This window comes from Oryctolagus cuniculus, chromosome 9 (assembly GCF_964237555.1).
Source record: "Oryctolagus cuniculus chromosome 9, mOryCun1.1, whole genome shotgun sequence".
Taxonomy (NCBI): domain Eukaryota; kingdom Metazoa; phylum Chordata; class Mammalia; order Lagomorpha; family Leporidae; genus Oryctolagus; species Oryctolagus cuniculus.
In genome coordinates, this window is record NC_091440.1 from 65,755,536 (window position 1) to 65,779,710 (window position 24,175).

The 24,175-nt window shown below is 39.9% G+C and overlaps 1 protein-coding gene and 1 pseudogene across 6 annotated transcripts; one reads left to right on the forward strand and one right to left on the reverse strand.

The window, feature by feature from the left end:
• Positions 1–612: 612 nt before the first annotated feature.
• ESD (esterase D) lies at positions 613–24,175 on the reverse strand. Of its 6 annotated transcripts, none has more exons than XM_070048805.1 (11): positions 24,003–24,165; positions 20,217–20,259; positions 19,661–19,713; positions 17,674–17,745; positions 16,398–16,486; positions 14,178–14,276; positions 11,535–11,659; positions 10,434–10,553; positions 8,317–8,415; positions 6,300–6,461; positions 613–1,349 (listed from the first exon to the last, which is right to left on the reverse strand). In XM_070048805.1, exons 3-11 carry the CDS (start codon positions 19,681–19,683, stop codon positions 1,269–1,271), a joined length of 870 nt encoding a protein of 289 aa, XP_069904906.1. In that variant the 5' UTR covers positions 19,684–19,713; positions 20,217–20,259; positions 24,003–24,165; the 3' UTR covers positions 613–1,268. The 6 variants fall into 6 exon arrangements, with proteins under 6 accessions (XP_069904906.1, XP_069904903.1, XP_002720762.2 ...); XM_070048802.1 differs by having other exon boundaries at positions 19,661–19,716; positions 20,223–20,259; positions 24,003–24,128; XM_002720716.5 differs by lacking the exon at positions 19,661–19,713 and having other exon boundaries at positions 24,003–24,175.
• On the forward strand, positions 11,035–11,154 carry LOC138843924 (U2 spliceosomal RNA; annotated as a pseudogene).

The window sequence follows — 24,175 nt, forward strand, 5'->3', positions numbered from 1 at the left end:
TGACTAAAGGGAGACAATGTGGTGGGCCTCCAGCTGTTAGAATGCCTTAAAGCCAGACTGTAGCTGCCGGGAAACAAATCCCGCTGTGGACAGCAGCTCGCGCCCTTGCCGTGGAGTTCCATCCTGGCTGTGGTCTTCCCTTGCAGACTGCTGCCCCATGGGTTCTGGACTTGCTAACGCAGGCCTCCAAGTATCATACATGACAGCTCCTTATTAAAACAGAAAACCCCAAGTCTTCTAGTTCTTCTCTTATTAAAACCTCAAACAGTAATTTTAGGAAATTTTTTCTTCAAAAATCTGCAAAAATATGAATTGTTTTTATTACAGGAGATAAGACTAGAAACCTTAGAAATTTTGTGTGTGTAACTCACTCTAAAGCTCATTTTTTGACTAGTGGTATTTAAACCACACTCATTTTTGGTACTATTGGTTTACTTTTTAGCACAGTCTATATTTAAATAGTACAAATCTTAGAACTCTAAGAACCTGTTGTCATCATCTTTGGTTATCATTTAGTATGTATTCATATGCAATGTTTAGAATGTGTTCTTTGTGCTCCTCAACAGAAAAATGTACTTTAAAGCAACCAGTCTTTCCAATCATCTTGCAAACTTTTTTTTTTTTTTTAAAGATTTATTTGAAAGGCAAAGTTAGAGAGAGGGACAGATAGAGATGGAAGTTTTCCATCTGCTAGTTCACCCGACAAATGGCCACAATGGCTGGGGCTGGGCAGGCTGAAGCCAGGAGCTTCATCCAGTTCTCCTACATAGGGGCAGCAGCCTAAGCACTTAGGCCATCCCCCACGGCTTTCCCAGGCACATTAGCAGGGAGCTGGATTGGAAGTGGAGCAGCCAGGACGGAAACCAGTGCCCATTTGGGATGCAGGTGCTGCAGGCAGTGGCTTAACCTGCTATGCCATAATGCCAGCCCCCAAATTTATTAATCTCTTAAAGGAATACATTTTAGTATTTACAAAATACATTACTTTTCTTTGACTTCAAGTTAAATCTGTGCATGTGACTGGACAATATTTGTGGTTAATACAACAAGGCTTTCCAAGTGACACTGAAAAAGCTATAAAGTAGTACTTTTCAATGTGAACAATGCTAAAATAACTAAGTCAAAAGTAGGTTTGTTTATTCAGAAGGTGATTCAATTGTAGAATGAAACCATTTTAGCACTATAAAATCCAATGTTTTGAAATCTTGCAGCAATTCTCTTTATTAGAACTTTCATAATCCAGAAGTGATTCTCTTCTGTGAAGCTTTTCATGCATTCAGGTATTTGGCGTGATGTCTGATGTGATCAGCAATAAAGGTTGCAATGAAGTAGTAGCCATGATCATAACCCTAGAAGATGAAATAGAGAGAAGACATCTGTTTACCATTCAGACAGTTCAGTGCCAGGGGCATTCTCTCTCCTGGCACTTCATTTGCTTCTAAGTAGTCAAAATACTAGTTCATGAAAGGTTTACAATCAAAATCAAGGTTGTTTGTTGTACTCAAATGGTTTCATTATACGTCAAAAGGGCAACAAAAGCATGGAGGAAACATTCTACATAGCCAAGCTACTAAATGCTACCGTTAACATAAGACAGAAAATACAGTAATTAAATGTGCAGAGTAGACAAGTGGTTATGCAACAAGGATTAAAAAAATCAAGATTTAAAAACACTTAGAAGCATGAACATTTCAACTAACAAAATAAGTACATTAACATCAATAAGTAATGATTTAAAATACAACATAAGCAACATGAAAAGTACAAGGAAAGAACATAAAAATGATCAAACGTTCTATCCCTGCTTGGGAAGTAAAATACAGCCATTATAAATCCCGTAGAATTCCACTTCCTGGGTGGTCATTGGGGGTTCAGCCGCTGCTCACAGCACCCCAACCCATACTGGTGTTGGTTACACAGCTTCTGTTCTAGCTTCCTGCTAATGCCTACCCTACAAGGCAGCTGGTAATGGCTCAAGTAGTTGGTGCTCGGCTACCTCCCCCTCATGGGAGACATATATTAGGTTCTGGGTTTCTGGCTTCGGCCTTCCCAGCCCTAGCTGTTACAGGCATTTGGGGAGTGAACAGGTAGTCTGTTTCTGTCACTCTGCCTTTCAAGTATATGAAAACAAACACTTAAAAACAAAAACAAGAATTCTACCTCCTATACAAGCACTTCATATCTTTTCTTGGAGAAAGGAATAATTCATTACATGTGGACATTCCCTAGGAATATATCAAATTGGGGGAAAAAAAAAATCAAACCATTTGAAAACTACCATGAAACAGAAAATGCAATGTGCCAAGCAACTGAGTTGAAACATCTCAATCTGTCCTGTCAATTACAACTAGTGTTGTAGGCAAACAGGAGGCAGTCTCTTCTGACACCATGCTAATATATAAAGAGTGGTAGCTCTTAAAGGAAAAAGAAATTAATGTGGGAAAGATTTTGTAAGGGTGTAAAAAACAATTTTAGAACAGCCTTGCTGCCCAGCTACACTGGGCAAATACAAGGTAGAATAAATGGCCATAGGTTAAAGTCTAGCAAAGATTTTTTTTTAAGTTTAACTAGTAAATGGTCTCTGGGGGAAAACAGGAATTTTTATAAGCACAAAAGAAATAAAAATAGACTAAAAAAACCATTGGTTTCAGGAAACAAGGGCAATCCACAAGGTTCTGGTGAATCAGTGAATGTTCTCAATCTGTTACTTCCAGAAAAGTATAGAATGTGTATCTCAGGAGTTAATGAAACGTTCTAGCTTGAAGTCAAAGTAATTTAAAATTCTATCAGGGAAGTAAATCGGACAGGAATGTTGGCAAGATGAAGGCTGAACTTTGAATTACTTGGATTTACGTCTCCCTGTGATCAGACCAGTTCCATCTGATTAACTTTAGAACTAAAGGCAGTTTCTTACACAAAAGTATTTAAAGAAAAGTGCCTTCCACTCTAATTCCTGAACTGTGAATTAAACAGGCTGATTTTTAGGCCACAATACCTAGGAAATGTACTGCCATTCTGAGCACATCAAAAGATGGATCCGATAGAAAATGTAGGTGTAGGAAACAGATGTCTCAAACGTATGTGACAAAAGCCCGAGTCAGAGCTCTCGCGCCAGGTTTCCTCTCCATTTCACCTGTGTGACATGCCCGGCACAGCTACCGGCAGGTAACAGGTAGCCTCCGCCGCTGCTGGTGTCATCGTTAGAGAAGGCTCAGGAAAAGCCAAAGTGCCAATTTTGAGTTCTCCAGGCTGTTACAGAATTGGAGCTCCAGTGTCACCCCTGACTAGTTTCAAGTTCTGTTTATCGATCTCACTAAACAGGGGTGGCTTCGTTCACTGAGCTGGTCGGGTATGTTAGGCATGTGGTGCCACTGTGTGTAATTAGGGCCTTTGTTTTGTCCTTTGCCTCACACTTGAAGTGGAGAAATCCTTGGTGGCACAGCTCCGACTCCTGGAGTTTGAAAATACATGAATGCATTCTGTCACCCTTCGCCCAACTCGCAAAAAGGAAACAGTGCAGCAGTAGCTGCAATGGACATTTATTCTAACAGGCAGTATGTTCCCACATTTTCCCCACTCAATTTGAAAAGCCTGGCTATGCTCGAAGGTATTCATTTGTTTCTTTAACACACACTGAGAATCTATGTGCTAGGTAATTGTGTTAAGCTAGGATACAGAGATGAGTGAGGGGGCCTGGCATTTCTGGAATTCTCTAAGAGGTAGATGCAGGGGCCAAAGCAGCCTTGGAGTTTTCAAAGAGCTTCTAAGACTTGAAGAGGTATGACAGTCCTCCCTTTCTAGTCCCCAAAAAGGGAATGTTCTTTCTGGAATTTTCCTCAGTCACTGAGATTTTAAGTACTTTTCTTTTTTTTAATTATTAAATATTTACTAGAAAGTCAGAGTTACAAAGAGAAGAGGACCTCTCTCTCTCTGCCTCTCCTTCTGCTGTTTCACTCCCCAACTGGCCGCAACAACGGCTAGAACTGCGCTGATCCAAAGCCAGGAGCTTCCCCCAGGTCTCCCATGTAGGTGCAAGGACCCAAGGACCTGGGCCATCCTCCACTGCTTTCCCAGGCCACAGCAGAGATCTGGATCAGAAGTGAAGCATCCAGGACTTGAACCAGCATCCATATGGGATGCCAGCACTGCAGGCGGAGTCCTTACCCACTATGCCACAGTGCCAGCCCCAAGTACTTCCTTTTCTGGCTAAGATTTGATCTCTGTACACTAGATATCGGATTCTGCTACTTATTGGTTTTTTTTTCCAATTTATAGTATCTGAAGTCAAGACATTATATACATTTAAACATACACATATAATATATAAATAAATAAAACATAGTATATTAAAATTCTAACCAAATAAAAATCCCATGCACTTATATCCACTTCTCAACACAATTTGACAGTTGATAAAGTATAAATAAACTGAGCATTTAGCACCAGGATAAAGAAGAAAATGAATGAAGGGCAAATCATGTACATGATTGAAATGATTTTCTTAGGTCAGTTACTTGTATATATACTCTCTATTTCCAGATGACTTTGCGTTTTGTAGCTTCCACTTCACAAAGAAATAGTTACACAGTGCTCATCATTAACCAGTGAGGCTGGTAATGAAGCTCTCAGACCTGAAGCAACTGGAAGTCAATGGGAGTTGGCCAGAACTCTGAATGTGGCCTCCCTGGAGCCACTACTCAGACCTGTCCACTTGGCTGTTGACTTGATTACAACAAACTCAAATACAGTTTGCTTCAGACTGACCTTGCTGGCAAGAAAGCAAACACAAAATTGTCCCTGGCTCAGGACCGTGACTGTGGTGACGCCACACTTTCTTTTTTAAGGAGAGTTGACGGCTTTGTCTTGACTCCTCATTAAGTACAGCCAACTATGTTATTATAGTTGCTTGGGATACAGACATTTGAGAAATAAGTTGATTTACTTTCCCCCCACAAGAATGTCATCTGTGTTCTAATTTTATGCTGTTTTTATAAAAGAACTCCAGGGATTTTCAGACTTTGTTGGCAGGCAGAAACTTTGTAGAAACAACAGAATTCTTAGCATGGCCTCAAGGGAAGCAGATGAGGCACCAAGCGTGGCTGATGCCAAGAACCTCGGGTCATTCAGAAATAAACATGGTTTCTTACATCACTTACAGCTACAATTAATATGGTTAAGCACAGTATTGTTTTTATCATCAAATTGGTATTCAGATTTCTCAAGGTTGGTTTGACTTAAAATCTGATTGTGATGGTAAATGTTCATATAAATCTAAAAAAATTCACACGCCATATATGACCATAATGAAAGGAGATTGCTGAGAGCTGCTGTACAGGTTAGACAAGCCGGAGGTAACGCACATCTGCTCCTTGTGCTCCTCAGAAGCTAGGCGGATGACAGAAGACAGAACCTGCAGTCAAGTGACCTTGCCTCCAACCCTGGTTCAGCAGACCTAGCTTTGTGACCTTAGCTCAGGAGGTTTTTTCTGGATCTGTCCCCTCACCTCTCAAACAGATGAACAAGAAAGGAATAAACTTATTTAGTGGTATCAACGCTGAAGTGAGTTTGTGCTGTTCAAACATTTTGTAAACTGAAATATACCACAAAGTGCAATGCCTTATTGATATATGAACATTTACCATCAAAATTACATTTTAATGTGCCTGTCATTTAACATTACTCTTAGGAATGAAAATCATAGTCTTAAAAATAATGATCAGGTATAATTTTCAGTGTTCCTTTTTTTATCCTGACTTTATCTTAGATTTTGTATTTTTTAAATAAAAGCAAAATTTCTTTGAGTAAGGTGTATGGTAGAGAATCAAGTGTTTTAGTCAGGAAACACTTTCAAGTCAATTGAAATACAGTAATTAGTCTTCAACTAAAAATAGCCAAGTCATATAACAGATAAGAAGTGCCTGTGTGTGAGATAAACAGTGCTCCGCTCTGGAGGCTAAGATGCCCATCTTTGTATTCCACTGCCAACAGTGGGGCATGCATGAAGAGGTGTGTCCGTGAACGCTGAAGACTATGTAGCACTCAAGCACTAAACTTGTTATTTATCAGTATGAGGGTGAGGAGAAAGCTGTAGGTATTTTTCACTGCCAAAAGCTTTCCTATTTCTATCAAATTTGGTCTTAGGTATAATTTAATGGGGACTTTTCAAGTATTTTAATAGGACTGGAAACTACCTTACTGAAGGCAGTATTTCATATTCTAAAATAAAGCCAAAGAACAATGCAATCTTGCTTTCTTATAGTTATGATATTGTGGTCAAGCTAAAAGCTCCTAGTACTTACCTCTTGTAATCTAAAAACAACAGGGATTTTCTTTTCTGTACAGGCAGCTATGAAATTCTCAGGGAGTAACTGGTCATAAAACTCATCCGCTTTTCCTTGATCAATTAGTATGTCCAGCTGAGACCCTGTATAGGACTTCACAAGATGGGTAGCATCATAAGCCTGTAAAAGAGAAGAAGCATTAAAGAAATAATCTTAAAGTGTCCAGCAAAAGATTCCTCAGAATATACCATAGAGAACCAACAGAGCTTTAAAGTCATTTAAACTCCAAGGTTGATTAACTCAGAGTAAGTTGGCTTCAAAGTCTGACTTGCCAGGTTTTTATCTACATGGTCTTCAGCATTGTCTTCTAGTAACAGCCTCTTTGCCTCTTTCAAGCTGTCCAAAATCGGTGGCAAGAAGCCTGTGCCAAAAACATTCTTTACAGTATGGCCTTTTTTTTGTTCTAAACTTTCAAAATTGTGAATCACCTCTCGCCTCCAATAAATCATGATTTTTTTTCTTTTAAATCCTTCCACAAACTGGAAATCCAAAAATTTCTTCTAACTCCATTAGATCTTCTATTTCCAAATATTCGTTATTTCAAAGTCTCGTTTCTTTTTAACTCTGATTCCAGATAGGAACACATTCAGCCTTCTGTTTTGCTGTTCAATAGCTCTAAATCTCTGCTGTCTACATGCGTGTTCCCACAGGTCTCATTTAAATAATCTGAATGTCAACACATCAAATGTCTTATGTGAGGAGCTGCCACTAGTCACAATTTCACATTTTACCACACAATTTCAAATATTTGCATAATTATACACAAATACATTCACTAGCCACTACTTTTAGGCAGTGACTAAGACGAACAACCAGTTTTCCCTAAGTAATACGTTTTTAAAGACTGCTTCCGTTTATAGGTTCCCTCCTCCTTTCTCCTTTTCAGATAAAGTCCAATGAGCTCTCAATCCTGACTTCATAATTCTAGATGGCCTAAACACAACACAATTAACATAGTAAAACATACTGTACTTGGAGAAATTACATAAGTAGATTCCTTTTTGGGTTACCTGTGCCTTTCCCTTTCCCACTCTCCCTCAGTTATCAGGTCTTTCGTCCAACACTTTGAGTGGGAGGGTGATTATCTTCACAAAGACCTCGGAACAGCACAGACTGCACAGGAAGCAGACTCAAAACCCTGATGGATGTGCATCGCCAGCTCCGAGTGCCTACCGCTAACCACTCGCAGCACTCTTCCTGTCGTAGTCACTCTGCCACTATGATACCATCTAAGCCTGAACAAGATGGTAACGTGGTGAGAAAGGACTAATACTCTGATTTGTTAGAATTCCAATGATCATCAAATGAAAGTAGGGATCCATGTGGAAATGACCCCGAACAGATAAATGCTTTAAGGCAAAGAAGCTGGTTTTAATCTGCTCACATATTTTCTGCTCGTTAACATACATGATGATGAGTTCACTTGCAAAATATTCCAACTCTTGGTGGCGTCTGCAAATGACCCATTTCTGGACAAGGGTAAAGTCAGAATGACTCTCATGAGAAAGGATTGTTTTTAATTCCATTTTGAAGCACCTATTCCCATGCTTGAAAAAGCAACCTTGCCATTGGTATTAGTTATGTAAGTGTAGTAAGATCTACTTTGAAAGATTTTTCCAGGTCTGAAATTTAAAATCCAAATCTAAGAGATGCCGCATTTTGATACAGATACAACAGTTAAAAAGCCAGGTCTTTTGGTTCCTATTATACAACTGAACATATAGTTGATAGGAGGGAAGTTAAACAGCAATAATATGGGATTTTTTTTTTTTTGGTTCTGTTAATTTAGAAAAAATATAAATTAGCAGAAAAAAACAGCTTAGGATATCTTCCATCTACCTACATATACACACATTCTCAGCTCTGAGGCCTTAACTTGAGCAGTCTTGGACTGCAATGCTTGTGGTATGCAAGATACCTTTTTAACAGATTAAAAACTTAAGAATGAGTATTAAGACAGTCATCCAGTACCTACCTTCCATTTGTTTTGGTCTGGTCCCAAAAATTCACCAAAGGCTTTTTTGCTCCAAGCACAGAGCATTGGGTTGCAAATTGGAGCAAATGCTGACACAGACTTCAAAAACAAAAGAAATTTTGAAACAAATTATATTTTTGCTAAATCAAATATGGATACCTAAAACTTGCTTAAAACAGAAGTTACTGGTAGCTTGCTTAAAAACTGACTTGTCAGGAATAATTTCTTTTGATAATATTTTGGGCTTAGATTCTAAATCTTTCATAATATAATTTTTGTAGATGCTATCAAGAGCTAACAAATATAGGTGTTAAAATAATGCAAAGCAACACATTACAATTTAATTAAAGCATAAATGGAAATTTCTGTTCAGAGTTTCAACTTTGTTTTCTCCTAGAAGTTAATCTGTTGTAATATAAAACAATGCATGACTTTTGTGAACACATTATTAAAATCTAAGACATTCCTTCCCTTAAATATTGCCGAGAAAACGGTAAGGAATGCTTCTAAATACAACCAAATTTTTAGTACATATATGTGCTTCTGTAAAATAATTGCTTAGCTCAGAGTACTTACCAATGTATATGTGTAGCAATGTCCACTAGCATTTTTAAAGAGTAAAAAATTCAATTTCAATGCTGTACCTCAGACACAAAAAAATTGACTTGCATACAAAAACCCTAATTTAAATGAAAGGAAACCAACTATCATAAAAGTAGCTCACTTTGATAATATAGCTACTATAGGTAAAATATTTGGTACAGCAAGAAAACACTGAGAAATATAGTCATGTTTCAATAAAAGATGAAGGGCTTCATAAGAGAAGAAATGGATTAAGGAGGTCTTGGTCAGGCATACTTTTAAAACACAGAAGCAACATGGAAATGATTTTTATTTCCTCATTTCAGCCCTTGTATACGCTGCCTCGCACATTACAACACCATACAAATGGTAGTTATCCAAACTTGGCTCACTGAACAAAATGTGGGAAGCCTCAAAGAAAGAATGAGAGGCTGAGAGTGAAGTTTTTCAATCAAGCTGCATTTCAATTTTCACTGGAGGCAGGAAGAACACAGAATTCTTAATGTTCTATGAACCATGAGTATATATATTTTATTTGACAGGCAGAGTTAGACAGTAAGAGACACAGAAAGGTCTTCCATCCGTTGGTTCACCCCCCAAATGGCCGCTACGGCTGGTGTGCCAAGCCGATCCAAAGCCGGGAGCCAGGCGCTTCCTCCTGGTCTCCCATGCGGGTGCAGGGCCCAAGCACTTGGGCCATCCTCCACTGCCTTCCCGGGCCACAGCAGAGAGCTGGCCTGGAAGAGGGGCAACCAGGACTAGAACCAGCACCCCATATGGGATGCCAGCGCCACAGGCGTAGGATTAACCAAGTGAGCCATGGCACCGGCCCCATGAATATATTTTTCTACCTTAGAAAATCAAAATCCAGCCGGTGCTGTGGCTCACTAGGCTAATCCTCCGCCTTGCGGCGCCGGCACACCGAGTTCTAGTCCCGGTCGGGGCGCCGGATTCTGGCCCGGTTGCCCCTCTTCCAGGCCAGCTCTCTGCTGTGGCCCGGGAGTGCAGTGGAGGATGGCCCAGGTGCTTGGGCCCTGCACCCCATGGGAGACCAGGAGAAGTACCTGGCTTCTGCCATTGGATCAGCGCGGTGCCCTGGCCATTGGAGGGTGAACCAACAGCAAAGGAAGACCTTTCTCTCTGTCTCTCACTGTCCACTCTGTCAAAAAAAAATAAAAAAAAACCTACGAGATTTATGATAAAAATATAAGTAAGATTCTGCCACAATATCTTAATCAAGAGCAACAATCTTCAGGGGAAAATGTTCTCACAACTATAGCTTGAATAAAAGCAATGAAACACAAGCTGCATTTTATAACACTTCTAGTAAGCCAGCACGCAGCACTGATGGGATTCCTGTACTACTGGTTCTGTAGCATACATGTGTGGTCAAGTTCAACAACTTCCTCCCATACGCCCTACAATAGAAATGTTTTGTACTAATACTGAAACAATTTCATAATTTCAATCTTCGGAAATTGCTAGTATTATATTTTCAAAGCAATATTTAGCACTAGGAGCTTCAGGAATCTTACTTTGTACTTTCCAGGATTTTTCAAAGTGCAGATCAGAGCTCCATGGCCTCCCATGGAGTGGCCAAAAATAGATGTCCTTTGGGGGTCCACTGGGAAATTGGCATTTACGAGCTGGGGAAGCTGGAGGAAATTTAATAGCAGGAAAAAATATATCAGAAAATCACTTCAAGGTTATATAAAATAATTACACAATCAATACCTCCAAATTATAGTCTTACAATGGTTTGAACTAATAAAGGTGAAAAGTAAGGGAAAACATTTCCGGCAGAGAAAAGTTATTACTATATCCCTGGGAAATATGAAACAGACTTCTTAGAAAGCAACTTCAGGAAGATGATGTGCAAAGACCATTTAAAATGTTCTGAACTTTTGGCCTAACAATTTTACTTCTTGGAAATATATTCTAAGAAATATTCTAAATGGGGGAAAATCATGCACAAAGCTAAGCAATGTAGTAATATTGGAAATGTTTATTTTATACAATAAAAAAACAGGATAAGGATGTTTTACAGTTACATGAAAATCACAGAAGAAATTCAGCAATATATCTAAACATAATTGTTTGAGGGTAAGAATTATGGATTAAGATTTTATAGGATTGATCGCTTCGCGGCCTTTTGGCTAAGATCAAGTGTAGTATCTGTTCTTATCAGTTTAATATCTGATACGTCCTCAATCCGAGGACAATAAAAAAATTTTTATAGGATTTAAGTTAATATATAAAATTTAGGAAGGTACATGACTACACAACACCGTATTAATAGAAGTAATGGCTTTATCATTTATCCCTTCAAACTCAGCCTTTATCATCATAAGACAGCTCTGAATAAACCAGCTGCTAGGGAAATGAAAGGGGGTTTCATATAGTACAGACCTCAATGTAACTATAAAACGCTAAAATTCTACTTAGTATTAAATTGCAGTAAATTGGACTATAATACCAGTAAACTTGGGAATTTTCACTAAAATAATTTATAAAATTGTACCAAATAGATTTACCAATAATACTACAGTTTAAAATTCTCAGGACTGGAAGAATTTGTGTCCAAAACCAAACTCTGGGCAGTCATCAGTTAATAATTACAATAGAAATTAAATTACCTCCTCTGTTACATAAGAGTACATCCTATAGTTGGTTTTCCACGGATCTTCAGTGGCATCCACATAAAATCCAGCACCAGTGCCGAAGTCCCAGCTGTCATCTTCTCCTTTAATATTGCAGCCACCTGTGAAGGAATAATCTTGTGCTTTCATCTCTCTGTCATACGTGTTCATGTTTAGTAACACATTTCTGGATGAATGTGAAAATCCATTTGCGTTAGAGCACTTCACCAAATACTGTGCACTCTCTGCCTTTTGAGACACATGGTAGGATTCTATTTCTTGGCCCCATTATCTTTGAATGGGTCCATGTGATGAGAAGGAATGACTTCCCACTGGAGAAGGCACGCAGCCTTTGGTAATGCAGTTTCCTTCTAAGTACTCTGAATATGCGTCTCCGCACCGTCTGACCTGTCGGAACTGGCACTCTCTTTATTCTTCGACAGTGTTGAGACCCCTTCCCTGATGACCCTCCCTCATTACCAACACTTCTTTAGTTCGCTTTACCACTATGGTCTTAGCAGGCAGGAAATGCACAGATCTGTACTCAGTTAGGTATCCTGAACTGAACACATCCCTTAATGTGCTCTGGAATCATTCCATTGTTTTCCTTACATATCCCATTAAGATTTTCAAATTCGTTTTTAAATTGACTAGTTTTTATTTTATACACACCTGCATGTGATTACAAAGCCAACCTCTGGGATATTTATCTGAAAGGCAGAGGAGAGTGAGCGCACACAAGAGGCAGCAGAGGGAGGTCTCCCATCCACTAGTTCACTCCTCAAATGCCTGCAACAGCTGGTACTGGGCCAGGCGGAAGCCAGGTGCTGGGAAGTCAATCAGGGTCTCATGTGGGTGCCCCGACCACCTGAGCCATGACCTCCTGCTGGAATGGAGAGCAGAGCCAGGGCGCGAAACCCGGAGTTTCTGAATAGAATTACAGTCTCATGTATTTTGAGGGCAGTTATTCTTCATGATATACAATTACTCAACTAGGAACCCAGCATTTTCTCACTTATTAAAGTCTTCATTTATGATCTCTAGCAGAATTTATGCATATACATATTTTTAAAGTTTATTCCCAGTACTTTACACTTTTGATGCTATTTTGAATTAAATTATTATTCCATTTCTAACTAGACATATCTTGCTTTTGTACAACACAGCCCATGACCAACAGACACTTGAGAAAATACTCAGGATCACTAGCCATCGGGGAAATGCAAATCAAAACCACAATGAGGTTTCACCTCATTCCAGTTCAAATGGCTCACATACAGAAATCAATAAATGACAAATGCTGGTGAGGATATGAAGTAACAGGTACCCTAATCCACAGCTGGTGGCAATGTGAACTGGTGCAGGCACTGTGGAAGACAGTATGGAGATACCTCAGAAATCTGAATATAGACCTACCAAATGATCCAGCCATCCCACTCCTGGGAATTTACCCAAACCAAAAGAAATCAGTATCTGAAAGAGTTATTTTACTCCCGTGTTCACAGCAGCACAATTCACAATAGCCAACATATGGAATCAACCCAAATGTCCATAAACTGATGTCTGGATAAATAAATTATGGTGTATATATATACTATGGAGTACTACTCAGTTGTTAAAAAAAAAAAAAAGAAATCCTGTCTTTTGCAACAAGATGGTTACAACTGGAAACTATCATGCTTAGTGAAATAAGCCAGTCCCAAAAAGACATATATCATGTTTTCCTCATCAGAGGTAATGAATAGAGTACCTGAAATATAATGTATTGAAGTAAAAGACATTTTGATAATCAATGATGGTTTATAGCCCTTGTGTCTTTCGTTGAGGAATTGTACTTTGTTTTGCTTTTTGTTTTCATACTATTTGTTGAACTTTTACTTAAGGTAGCATTAACTATATGATCATTAAGTATATTAAAAAAAAATCACTGTAAAAATTAAAGGTAGGAATATGGGGGAGGGAAGGGTTGGAGCATGGGTGGAAGAGAGGGTAAGGGGAAGTACCACTATGTTCCTATAGCGGTACAAAGGAAATATATGACACTTGTATAACAAATAAAATCTATATAAAAAATACACATTAACCAAAAAACCAAAAAAAAACCAATATGGCCCATGAAAGGAAATACAATACTTCTAAAGGCCAGCCCTTTTACTTGGCCAGCTTTGGCGACTATGTAAATTCTACCTCCTTATACTTTCAGAGTCAACAAAACCGCTGGGCTGAGTTCTCAAATACTTGATATTTTCATGTCTCTGAATATTCTAGTCATTTACATTAAAACTCATGTTTATTTAAATGTATGATGAACAAGGATAAAAAAAACACATGAATTATGTGAATAAGGCAGTTTTTCTATGCTACGCACTGCACATTATTACTTTTACACTAGCACCAAAATGATGTATGAGTTGAGCTTCTTACTCTGGAAGTATCTTCATCTGTTAAATGGCTATAGAGAAACTAACTGCTCAAGGGAGCCATGTCAAGAGTAAAATGCAGTGAGGAAAAGCTGCAGCACAGTGTTTGAGTTATGTTACTTGAAAACAGAAGATTACAGAATGCATAAGTATGTTAAACCACTTATAACAATCTTTAAGATTGAGAGTTTAGAAAGGATCTTTGAACAAGAACACTTACGAGGGCTGGTATCTGGAGCGATGACAATAAGGCCATGTTCTGAGGCAGCTTGCTGAAAGCCAGATTTTGTTATAAAATTTTGTTCTGTGCAAGTCAAACCTGAAGATCAAAAATACCGTTATTTCATGCTATAATGGGAATGGCTCTTAAGCTTTATTCCTCTTTTAATAAAAATCTTTCCTTAGAAATAATTTTGGGTAAGACATTCCAGATCCTCTTCAACAAAATTTATAATAGTATCAACATAAGAACTGTCTTAGGCTAAGCTAGCTTATAACCAGGCTATTAAAGTCACTAGTTTCAATTTCAAAACATAGGCAGCCAACACTATGGCCATCATAACACAAATAACTGAATATTCTTAACAGACAGTTCTCAGCACTACAATTCAGCATGATCATTTTTGTATTCCTCACTGAACTAAAATGAGATTAAAGACCATTATATCTTCCTTAAACTGAGCTTTGGCCCCAATTTTTAGAACTGTTTGTCATTTTTCCTACTTCTATGATTTTTCAGTCATGTAATAAAGGAGAGGACTTAATTCTCCTTCTATAGGTACCTAATGTAAAAATGTAAGAATGGCCAAAGAGGAACTAGCAGTGGGTGCCTGAGTGAAATACCACCAAACACAACAGCCCTTTTCCCGTGGCCAAGGCCAGATACTCCCCTGCATCTGATGATTAACATCAAGGTTGCTGATAAGCATGATGCAATTATGAATTAAAGAACATCTTCACAGTTGTTAATTATTCCCTAATAACCAACAGAGACTTATGAAGAAGCTGACCTTAAACATTTTTAAGATTCGTACATGAAGTCTCAAGTATCACTAGACACAGTGTCACGGGAGTTTATGGTTAAATTCTGTTAGGACACAGCAGACTTTCCCCAGTCATGGCAGACATAGTCATTGTTTGCCCACCACGTTCCTTCCTGGTACACCCTTTCAGAGACTTCAGAATCACGGTGGTGAACTGCTCCAAATACTGACCAAAGACCAGCAACTCTGCAGACCTTAGCGTGAATGTGTTCAAAGGAAGCAGGATCAATAGTCCAGAAAACACGAGTTTTGGATTTCAGACAGGATGTGGTCCTAGCTGCCACTCAGTCACTTAAAAACTAGCCATCTGGATTATTATGAGCCTCGGTTCTTTCATTTGAAAACCAGGGATCATATTGTCACCTCAAATGGATCAGTAAATGTGATGACAAATGTAGTCCCCTGAATTGTATCTGGGACATAGAAAATAATGTCTCACACTTGAGAAATGCAAATTTATTAGATACTACGGGAAAATTTGTGGACTTTTTTTCTAGTTAGAATACAGTTTGTTGATTAAAGTAGATGGGAATGAACTATATTATAGAGTGAATTTAATTCCACTAGAAGAGTTATTCCTAAAACCATGTAGATGGTTAATTAAATTCTGTTGGACCAACTATGATTATTTTACATGAAGTATCTGAGTAATTTTATACATAATTTATCCCCTTAAGTGTTCAATCATTCTTATAATTATGCAAATATCACCTCCATCTAACTTGTAACATTTTCATCACCCCTAAAAGAAATCCTGTACCCTGTTTCATAATGTGGTTGTTATGATTCTCTTTTTGCAACGTTTGCTTCAAAAGATGAAATAGCAACACCTGGTGAATGAAAGGTCAGTACAGATGCTCAAAACTATGGGTGTCAATATTACTGTCTCCCAATCTATTTCTGTAGCCTTTAATATTAATCACAGATGGAGAAGCCTTAAGGTTCCCAGATTGTTGCCAGAGAAGCTCTATGGAGTTCAGTTAAAATATTCTAGAGAACATTTAAAAAAGTTACTTGTCTGATTTCTACCTGAGGTTTCATGGCACCCCAGTTTCATCTAATGTCATCCTATTTGACTGGAAAGGTCTATTCAAACTCCAGAAATGCCTGGGTAGGTACAAACTCATAAATAATTTTTCCAAGCCCTTGCGATTGAATCCAAAGCTTCACATTCTCTGTTAAACCAATTGCTCTAATTGAAAAAGAAAGAAGCAAAGTAAATGTAATTCAGGCCATCTACAGTTATTCTTAAAGTAACAGAGTTGACCATGATAGGCCTCTAAATCTTTTGTCAATGGTTCAGAGTGCACACCAGTAACTTAAAATAAAAGGGCAAGATAAGCCAGTTAGAAAGAAAAAAGAAACTCTTTTACAAAACTCAAATGCATAATACTTACCAGACAGAAAATACAATACAGGGCACTTTGCAGATTCTGCCTTTGGTGGCAGGTAGACAGCAAATTTCATCTTGCATTTCAATTCAACACTGTGATTTAATAACAAAACATGAATGCCATTCATCAATCAAACACAAGTAATTAGTCTCTATAAAAAGACATCCAGAAAGGTCCAAAGCAAGTGATTTAAGGCACAAAATAAGTGATTATGCCATTTAGTGAATATACTTTGTCACTTAAACAGCTGCACAGAACTCTGGGAAGATCTGAGATCTTATCTGATTTTAAAAAAACTCATCTTCCTTTTTCTGAGGTCCATTTTTACCCACACTTTCAGGTGTACCTGGTGCCCCCACATCCTAAGGCTTTGTATAAACTGTCATTTCACAGCTCTTTCTTGCTAGTGTTTAAAATTCAGCTTTCTAGTTTTACTAAGTCAGGGACTACTTGTCCATCTGTATTTCTCTCAAATATTGTCATTGGCTCTCTCTCTCACTCCCTTATTTATGCATTTGCAAATAAATGTGTGTTTGTGTTTAATCGCTTTACTTAATTACATGTTAGTCAAGCCTCTGGGAGGCAATAGAGAGGCAAATGCATGTGTTTAATCTACCATCTTTATCAAGGAGTTCATGTAGGAAAGAAACCCACAGCACATGTTCTCAGAATTTATTTTATTTATTTATTTTTTGACAGGCAGAGTGGACAGTGAGAGAGAGAGACAGAGAGAAAGGTCTTCCTTTTGCCGTTGGTTCACCAATGGCCGGCACGCTGCAGCCAGTGCATCACGCTGATCTGATGGCAGGAGCCAGGTGCTTCTCCTGGTCTCCCATGGGGTGCAGGGCCCAAGCACTTGGGTGATCCTCCACTGCACTCCCGGGCCACAGCAGAGAGCTGGCCTGGAAGAGGGGCAACTGGGACAGAATCCAGCGCCCCGACCGGCACTAGAACTCGGTGTGCCGGCGCCGCAAGGCGGAGGATTAGCCTAGTGAGCCACGGCGCCGGCCTGTTCTCAGAATTTTTAATGTAACACAGGCATTTCACAGATTTACAAGACCATCAAGTGAAACACAAGGACAGTCTTTACTCAGGCTCCCCACTACCTCATACCGTGAAGTCCATAACTCATCAAATTGAATGAAATTGTCAGATGATGAGACAGAGCACACAAAGGATTGAAAGTGACACGAGATACCCTAAACATGATGACTAGCTTAAAATCAAAACAAACAGCAACATAAAGTGAGAGAAATCTAAATCTGTTCTTAGCAGTTACCTGTCATGTTCAAAAACTTTCTGGAATCCTCCAAAACTTTTGCTGCTGGAAACCTGTTTCAACGCCATTCTCCTGGTAGTGAAGATTAATCTGGTTAATTCTAGAGCACTGGTTCCTGAAAAGCTGGAAACCAAACTGATCACTGTCAGATACCCTCCAGAACATAGAGCTGGTTTCCACAGTACCTTCGTGTTCCATCACTCATTAACAAGTTTGGTGGTTGTTGTGGACTGCCCAAATTCTCTGCAGATTTCAAGGTACTAATTACTTACCTCAGACATTAAGACATTAATAGGCAGCCTGTCAACTGCAACAAAAAAGTCAAGGACTTGGGCTAATCATGGTTGTTTTTTCTTTTAAATATTTATTTTCAAAGAGTTACAGAGAGACAGATCAGTTGATCTTCTACTGCTTTTCCCAGGCTACCAGCAGGGAGCTGGACCTGAAGTGAAGCGGCTGGGACAAGAACGGGTGCCCAAATGGGATACTGGCATTGCAGGCCAGTAGCCTTACCCATTATGCCACAACACCAGCCCCACAGTCATGGTTAATTTTAAAATGAAGACAGATGACAATATTGATTCTGACAACAGATAATATTATTGAACACTTATGGTGACAGGTATTCTTTTATATGCTAAACCAGATCAAATTGTTCAACCTCTGAGAGGTGTTGAGAGAAAAGTGTTACACAACTTTTTAAATTTTCTCCTTTTAAATCAAACCACCAGATAAAACATAAACCTGCTTTAAGTGAAATAAAAGTCACTGGCAAATTTGGTGACTAATTTCTCACCAACAAACCTTTTCAATTTTCATATAAGTTATTTTAAACTGACATGGACAAATACCACACATTACTTTTTAAAACAGAAAAATACCTTGAAAACCATTTTTATCGTCAGTGTCTGTTGAACAAGGGAACTACACTGACTGACTCTGATGTGTGCCTCTCAAGCATTTCTTTCCCATTCCTACAAGCACTGCATTGAAATATAAAGTGTCTGTTGAACAAGGGAACTACACTGACTGACTCTGATGTGTGCCTCTCAAGCATTTCTTTCCCATTCCTACAAGCACTGCATTGAAATATAAAGCAGGAAATCCTACACACCAAATAAATAATGGGCACTGCCATTCTCGGGGTCTTCTCGGGGAAATGTACTAGCATATGCTGATCAGTTGCAGATCGAGGATTATTCTTACAACCATACGTAACAATAATCTTAAGAAATAACGTTGGTTGTATCTTCGTAAAATTCTAAGTCAGAACAGCTTCAATGTTATCTTTAATCTCTTCAGTAAATCTGAATAGTTTTATATTGGGGAGCCTGAATTCTAACCCAAGAAATCTGACATCAGAGCCTCTGCCTTTAGCTACTATGCTGGCTGCCTCTCTAAAGGATCTTTAAATATGCTTAAAAAGAAGAAAAGAGACCCTCCAAAAGTAACCAGTTCTATAGGACATTTCTTCCACAGAGAGATTATCCTCTGTTCATAGGTGTTACAGAGTAACAGATCTTCTATCCACTGGTTCACTCACTTCCCCAAGGCCAACAACAGCCAGGGCTGGGTCAGGCCAAAGCCAAGAACTTAGGAACTCTGTCCAGGTCTCCCCCATGGGTGGCAGAGACTTGAGTATCAGAGCCATCATCTGCTGTCTGCCATGCACAACGGCAGGAAGCCAGATGTTTAGGAGGGGAAGTGGGACTTGATCCCAGGTACTCTGAAATGGGATGTGGGTGTCCCAAGGGGCGACTTGACTTGCTGCACAATGGTCACCCGCGGTTTAATGGGTTTTTAACGTATAAAAGCAAAATTGCCCCATATATATTATTAAACATTTTATATTAACTTCAGTTATTCTTGTTTATGATTGTACCTTCAATAATGAATATAGATACTGTATAATTTTAATATATATACACATGACTCCAAAGAATAAAATTTGCTATGTTATTTCCTATTAGGAATTATGTCTGCTTACCCAAAACGTGGTATACTGAGCATGTGTCTGGTACACAGGTTCCTAATAATTATCTGTTGAATTAATGAATAATTTTTAAAATTTCTAATTATGTGAAACTTAAAAAAAAATTAGGTTGTCCTTTTATTTCTATCATTCTGTACTGTTATTCATCTCTTTAGAAAAACAAAATAATCCATTTCCTCTGCTCTTTGAATGTTTCTAAATTAAAATTAAAAAGCAAGTATTTTTCATTTATCCAGAAAAGGCAAAATTAAAATACTCTTTTTTTAAATTGTGGAATGCCTTAAAATTTTTTTAAGTTTTTTTTTCTTCACCCAACCAACAGTTTTATAAACTACTTTCAATTACAAATCAAGAAAAAATGTTAAGCTTCACCAAAAAAATGACATAAGGTAAGAACTAGATAGGATATACTTTTATATATTATGAAATACTAGGTTGTTATATTTTTCAGTAAGTTGTCAATATGAAAAATAATAGCTATTTTAAACCAAATTAGATTGTTTTCATTCAACTTTCAGAGTAATTCATAAACAGTAGAACTTAAATTTACCTGATTATTCTTTTTTTTTTGTCTGCACCACGGGCTGATGATCCTGGGGGAAAAAAAAAACCAGTATGTACAAATGGGATATACTTAACACAGCGAAAATCAGACAGAGGCTCTCCACACAATGCATTCTACATGAAGACACGTTCCTCTTCTGAGGCAGGTGACTATCTACCCTGGACACTGCAGCACCCATCACCACTTCACCTTGGCTCTTAATTACCTTTGTGGCCTCAAGGCCTGGGGCTTAGTGAGAAACCTTTGCTGGGATAATGAAGAAATTGTATTTCTACTGTTAAGTAAATTAAAAATAGTCTCAAACTGGTATTTAGAAGTATGAGATGCAGTTGACAACTGAGAGTAAAAGAAACAGGAGTGGAGGAGAGGAAGGGCAAGGAAGATAGCTCTACCTGGCTCGGAGCGAGAGGCCAAACTTACCATGTGGGAAGGAAAAGGCGGGAGAGACAAGGCTGGAAAACCTCTGGGCTGACTGACTAGAAAGGACATGCTAAGAACACAGGCTAGGCTCATGAAGACGGCTGAGATGAATGATACAAAGTGAAAAGAGATGTACATGCATATGTAGAAACTGACATATGTATTTTTTTTTTGATTGGCATGTCTTATATAGGTTCTACTAAAGGTAAACAGGTGTATTTAGTTTCTAACATTGTGTGGCAGCAACAGGGTGACAGAGTTGGGTAAACAGCAAAGAACAAAACAATCTCTGCACCTGCCACACCAAAGACCCCAAAGACTTTTTCAATACCAGGAAGGAATTACATAATTTTTCTAGAAAGTTAACACTAATATTCTTTGGGAAAGAAAACATGTTCTTAGAACATGATACACGTGAATGGTCAAAAACCATTAAAGCCAATCTGGTTAAAGATGACTTACTTTCCTTTTTTTTTTTTTTTATTTACAAAGCATGCATTCCTAAAAGGCCAAATGGTCCCATCTAACTGTTCTTCTCTTTAATTTCAGAAGTGATCAGAAATCTGAGTTATTTCTATTTTTACCTATTCTCTCCTTCTCCAGTCTCCAGTTTCCTATATATATTTCTGCTTGTATTTTTTGTCCTCATTTCCTCAGATGCCTTGGATTTTGATCCATGTCTTCAATGCCAGTGTGTCCCCTCCACTAGCTCTTAACAACCTGGACAAAACCAGTGGATGGCAACGCAGCACCTGACGTTGCAACCACTGCCTCTGTTCAAATCCTCCTCCGTCAAACTCTGGGGCTCCCCCTCCCCATCTTCCTTTCCTCTTCCCCTAACCCCCTCACCTACATTCGACTGCATTTTCTGGGTGGAAGAATCTAAATTTGCACCTTCCTATCTAATCTTCCTCCACATTAGTGCCGGAAATGGAACTTCTTGCTGGAGCTTTCTGGCAAGGTATGTGAAGGTATGTTCACTCGCGAGCAAAATTCACCCAATCTAAAATCAAGCCTTTACATCTCCCGCCGTTAAACGTTTCTTTTGTTTGCCTCTATTTGCCGGACCCATGCTCTTCTTGTCAAATCTACATTGCAAGAATCCTGAAGTGATCTTTTGAATTCCCAGTGCCATCATCCTAATTATGCATAAGAAATTGAATTAAAACTTTGATTCCTCGTCTTTCTAGCAGTATGTCCCACTATAACCACTTCTGCATGAAAACACAGGGTTCTAATCCATATAAACCACTACTATCCCTATGAAGAGATCTTGGGGCCTAACTGAACTGAGCCTATGGTGCTTTGAATGTAGATGCCAGGCCCCATCAACTCTTCATCTCCCAAGGTCTCCTCAGCCTCCCTCCATTAACTTAGTATACTTGCTCTGTCTTGGCTTAGCAAATCAACCACTTACTAAAATCTCGCTGAATTGAGGGAGTGGTGCAGCAGCACCCACAAAGTTGAATCCCTGGACTCAACAGTTCTTTAGTTTCTCTAACAGTTAACACCTTCATGTTCTGCCTGGTCTCAAGGGTTTCTTTTCCAGTAACTTCAGGCCTGGAGCCCTCAGTAGACTGAAGCCTACTCTGACATAATCAAAATTCTCTAAAGGACGAAATTATTGCTGACTAACTGAAGGAGGGTCACACGCATGTCAAAGCAACTAGGAACCTGGGCACTAGCAAAGTATGGGCCTCTCAAGCCCAACTTGAACCTGTAAGACCCTGTCCGTGTTACCCCTGGCTGGCGGGGGCCAGGGACTGAAGCCGTAGCTGCCTGACTCCTTGCTCTGTACTCTACAACAAACATTTCCTTTCCTCCACTAGCCTGATGTCACTGATTGGCTTTCTGCACGTTAGAGGAGAGGACCCAACTTGGGGGGTTCTATAGCAATTCCTCCAACCAGTCTGAGGGCTGTTCTGTGGTGTAACATGGCCTCCACAGAACTATTATTCATTTTTATTTTTAAAATTGTGAAAATAACATTTACTGTCTTAACCATTTGTAATTACCTATTTCAGTAGTGCTAAGTATATCACTTAGTCATTTTTAAGAAACAGGATTAGCTAGCCCAAATTAATCCGCAAATAATAAATGTTTGACCACACCCTGGCTTTGACAGGTTTAGCGAGCTAATCTGACTTGGCCATCAGACCAGTAGTTAAGAACCAATAAGTCATGCAAATTGAAGACAATGCAGTCAATTATATAATTTTCTTGATGTTTGGTGCCTTTATACTTTCACAAAGTCCAATCTATGAAGGAGTGCTGACAAAAAGGCAAGGACAAATGAAGTCCCAAATATCTTTGTCACATTTTACCTAATTTACCTATTGCTAAGCAGTGTCTTCCATAAAAGTGCACAAGGCCTGATCACTGACCAACATCTAATCCACTGTGGGGAAGGACGGCATCTGTCAACTCTGAATACTTTCACCTGGCTCTAAGATCTGAATTTTGGGCCCGACCCTATTTTTCTGGTCTCCCCTTACTTCCCTCGAATCCAATGACATATCATTCCAGGATGGCCTGGATGTTTCTATTGGGTGGCTGTCCCTGAGGCCGTTGTATAACGGTCTCTGCACAGGTTCTCCAACCAGATCTTCGAGGTCAAATTCCGGTTTTACCACTTAACTGCCACACGAATTTGGGCAAGCTATTTAATCCAAGGCCTCATTTCCCCGTCTGCAAAATGGGTATATAATCTATCGATTTGCTAGGGCTGCTCCAGGAATGAAAGTTCATTCATGCTTGCTATAGGCAGCACATACACGTTAGTTTTCCTGCAGCCAGCAATGCCATCTCCACGAGGATCCCAAAAGAAACGCCCCCAAGCCCGTCCCGACACACCTCTGCGGGCACTTTACACCCCTGAGACTTCGCGGACCGCGAAGATGGGGCATCCCGGTCTGCGGTCCCCGGGGTGCGCCGCTGACCGCGCCCCCGGGTCAAGGTCGCCCCCCCCACCCCCCCCGAGAGCAGGGCCCAGGGCTGCAGGCCAGCCAGCGGCGCCACCAATGCTCCGAGGGGCTGTGCGCGCCCCGGCACGGGCCCAGGAGGCGGAGAGGGGCTGGCCAAGTGGCTGGCACGAGAACTACGCCAGCCTCCCGTGCGGCGCAGAAGCACGCCCGAGCGCCCCGGGTGACTGGCGGGCTCAGCGCAGCAAATGGGATTAGGAAGCGAGGCGCGCGCCCCGGGCCGGGATCGCTGTCCCCACGTCCAGCCCGGGGACCTTCAGGGCTGCAGGCCTTGGCGTCCGTCCCCAGAGGGCCCTACCGCGTCACTGTTGCAACCCCAGGCTCAGGCGGGCCAAGGACGTCCAGGTGTTTCGCCAGGATCGGGTCTTACCTGTAGCGGAAGCCCCGGTGCAGAAGCAATGGAGCCGTAGGGAAGGGCTGGGAGTCAATATGGCCACGGGGGACCAGGCCGGCCCCGCCCACACTAGGCCCCACCCCTCCCCGGGCCCGCCCCCTCTCGTCCGAACGCTGCGGCCGGGTCCTCCTTCGGCCCCGCCTCCTTCT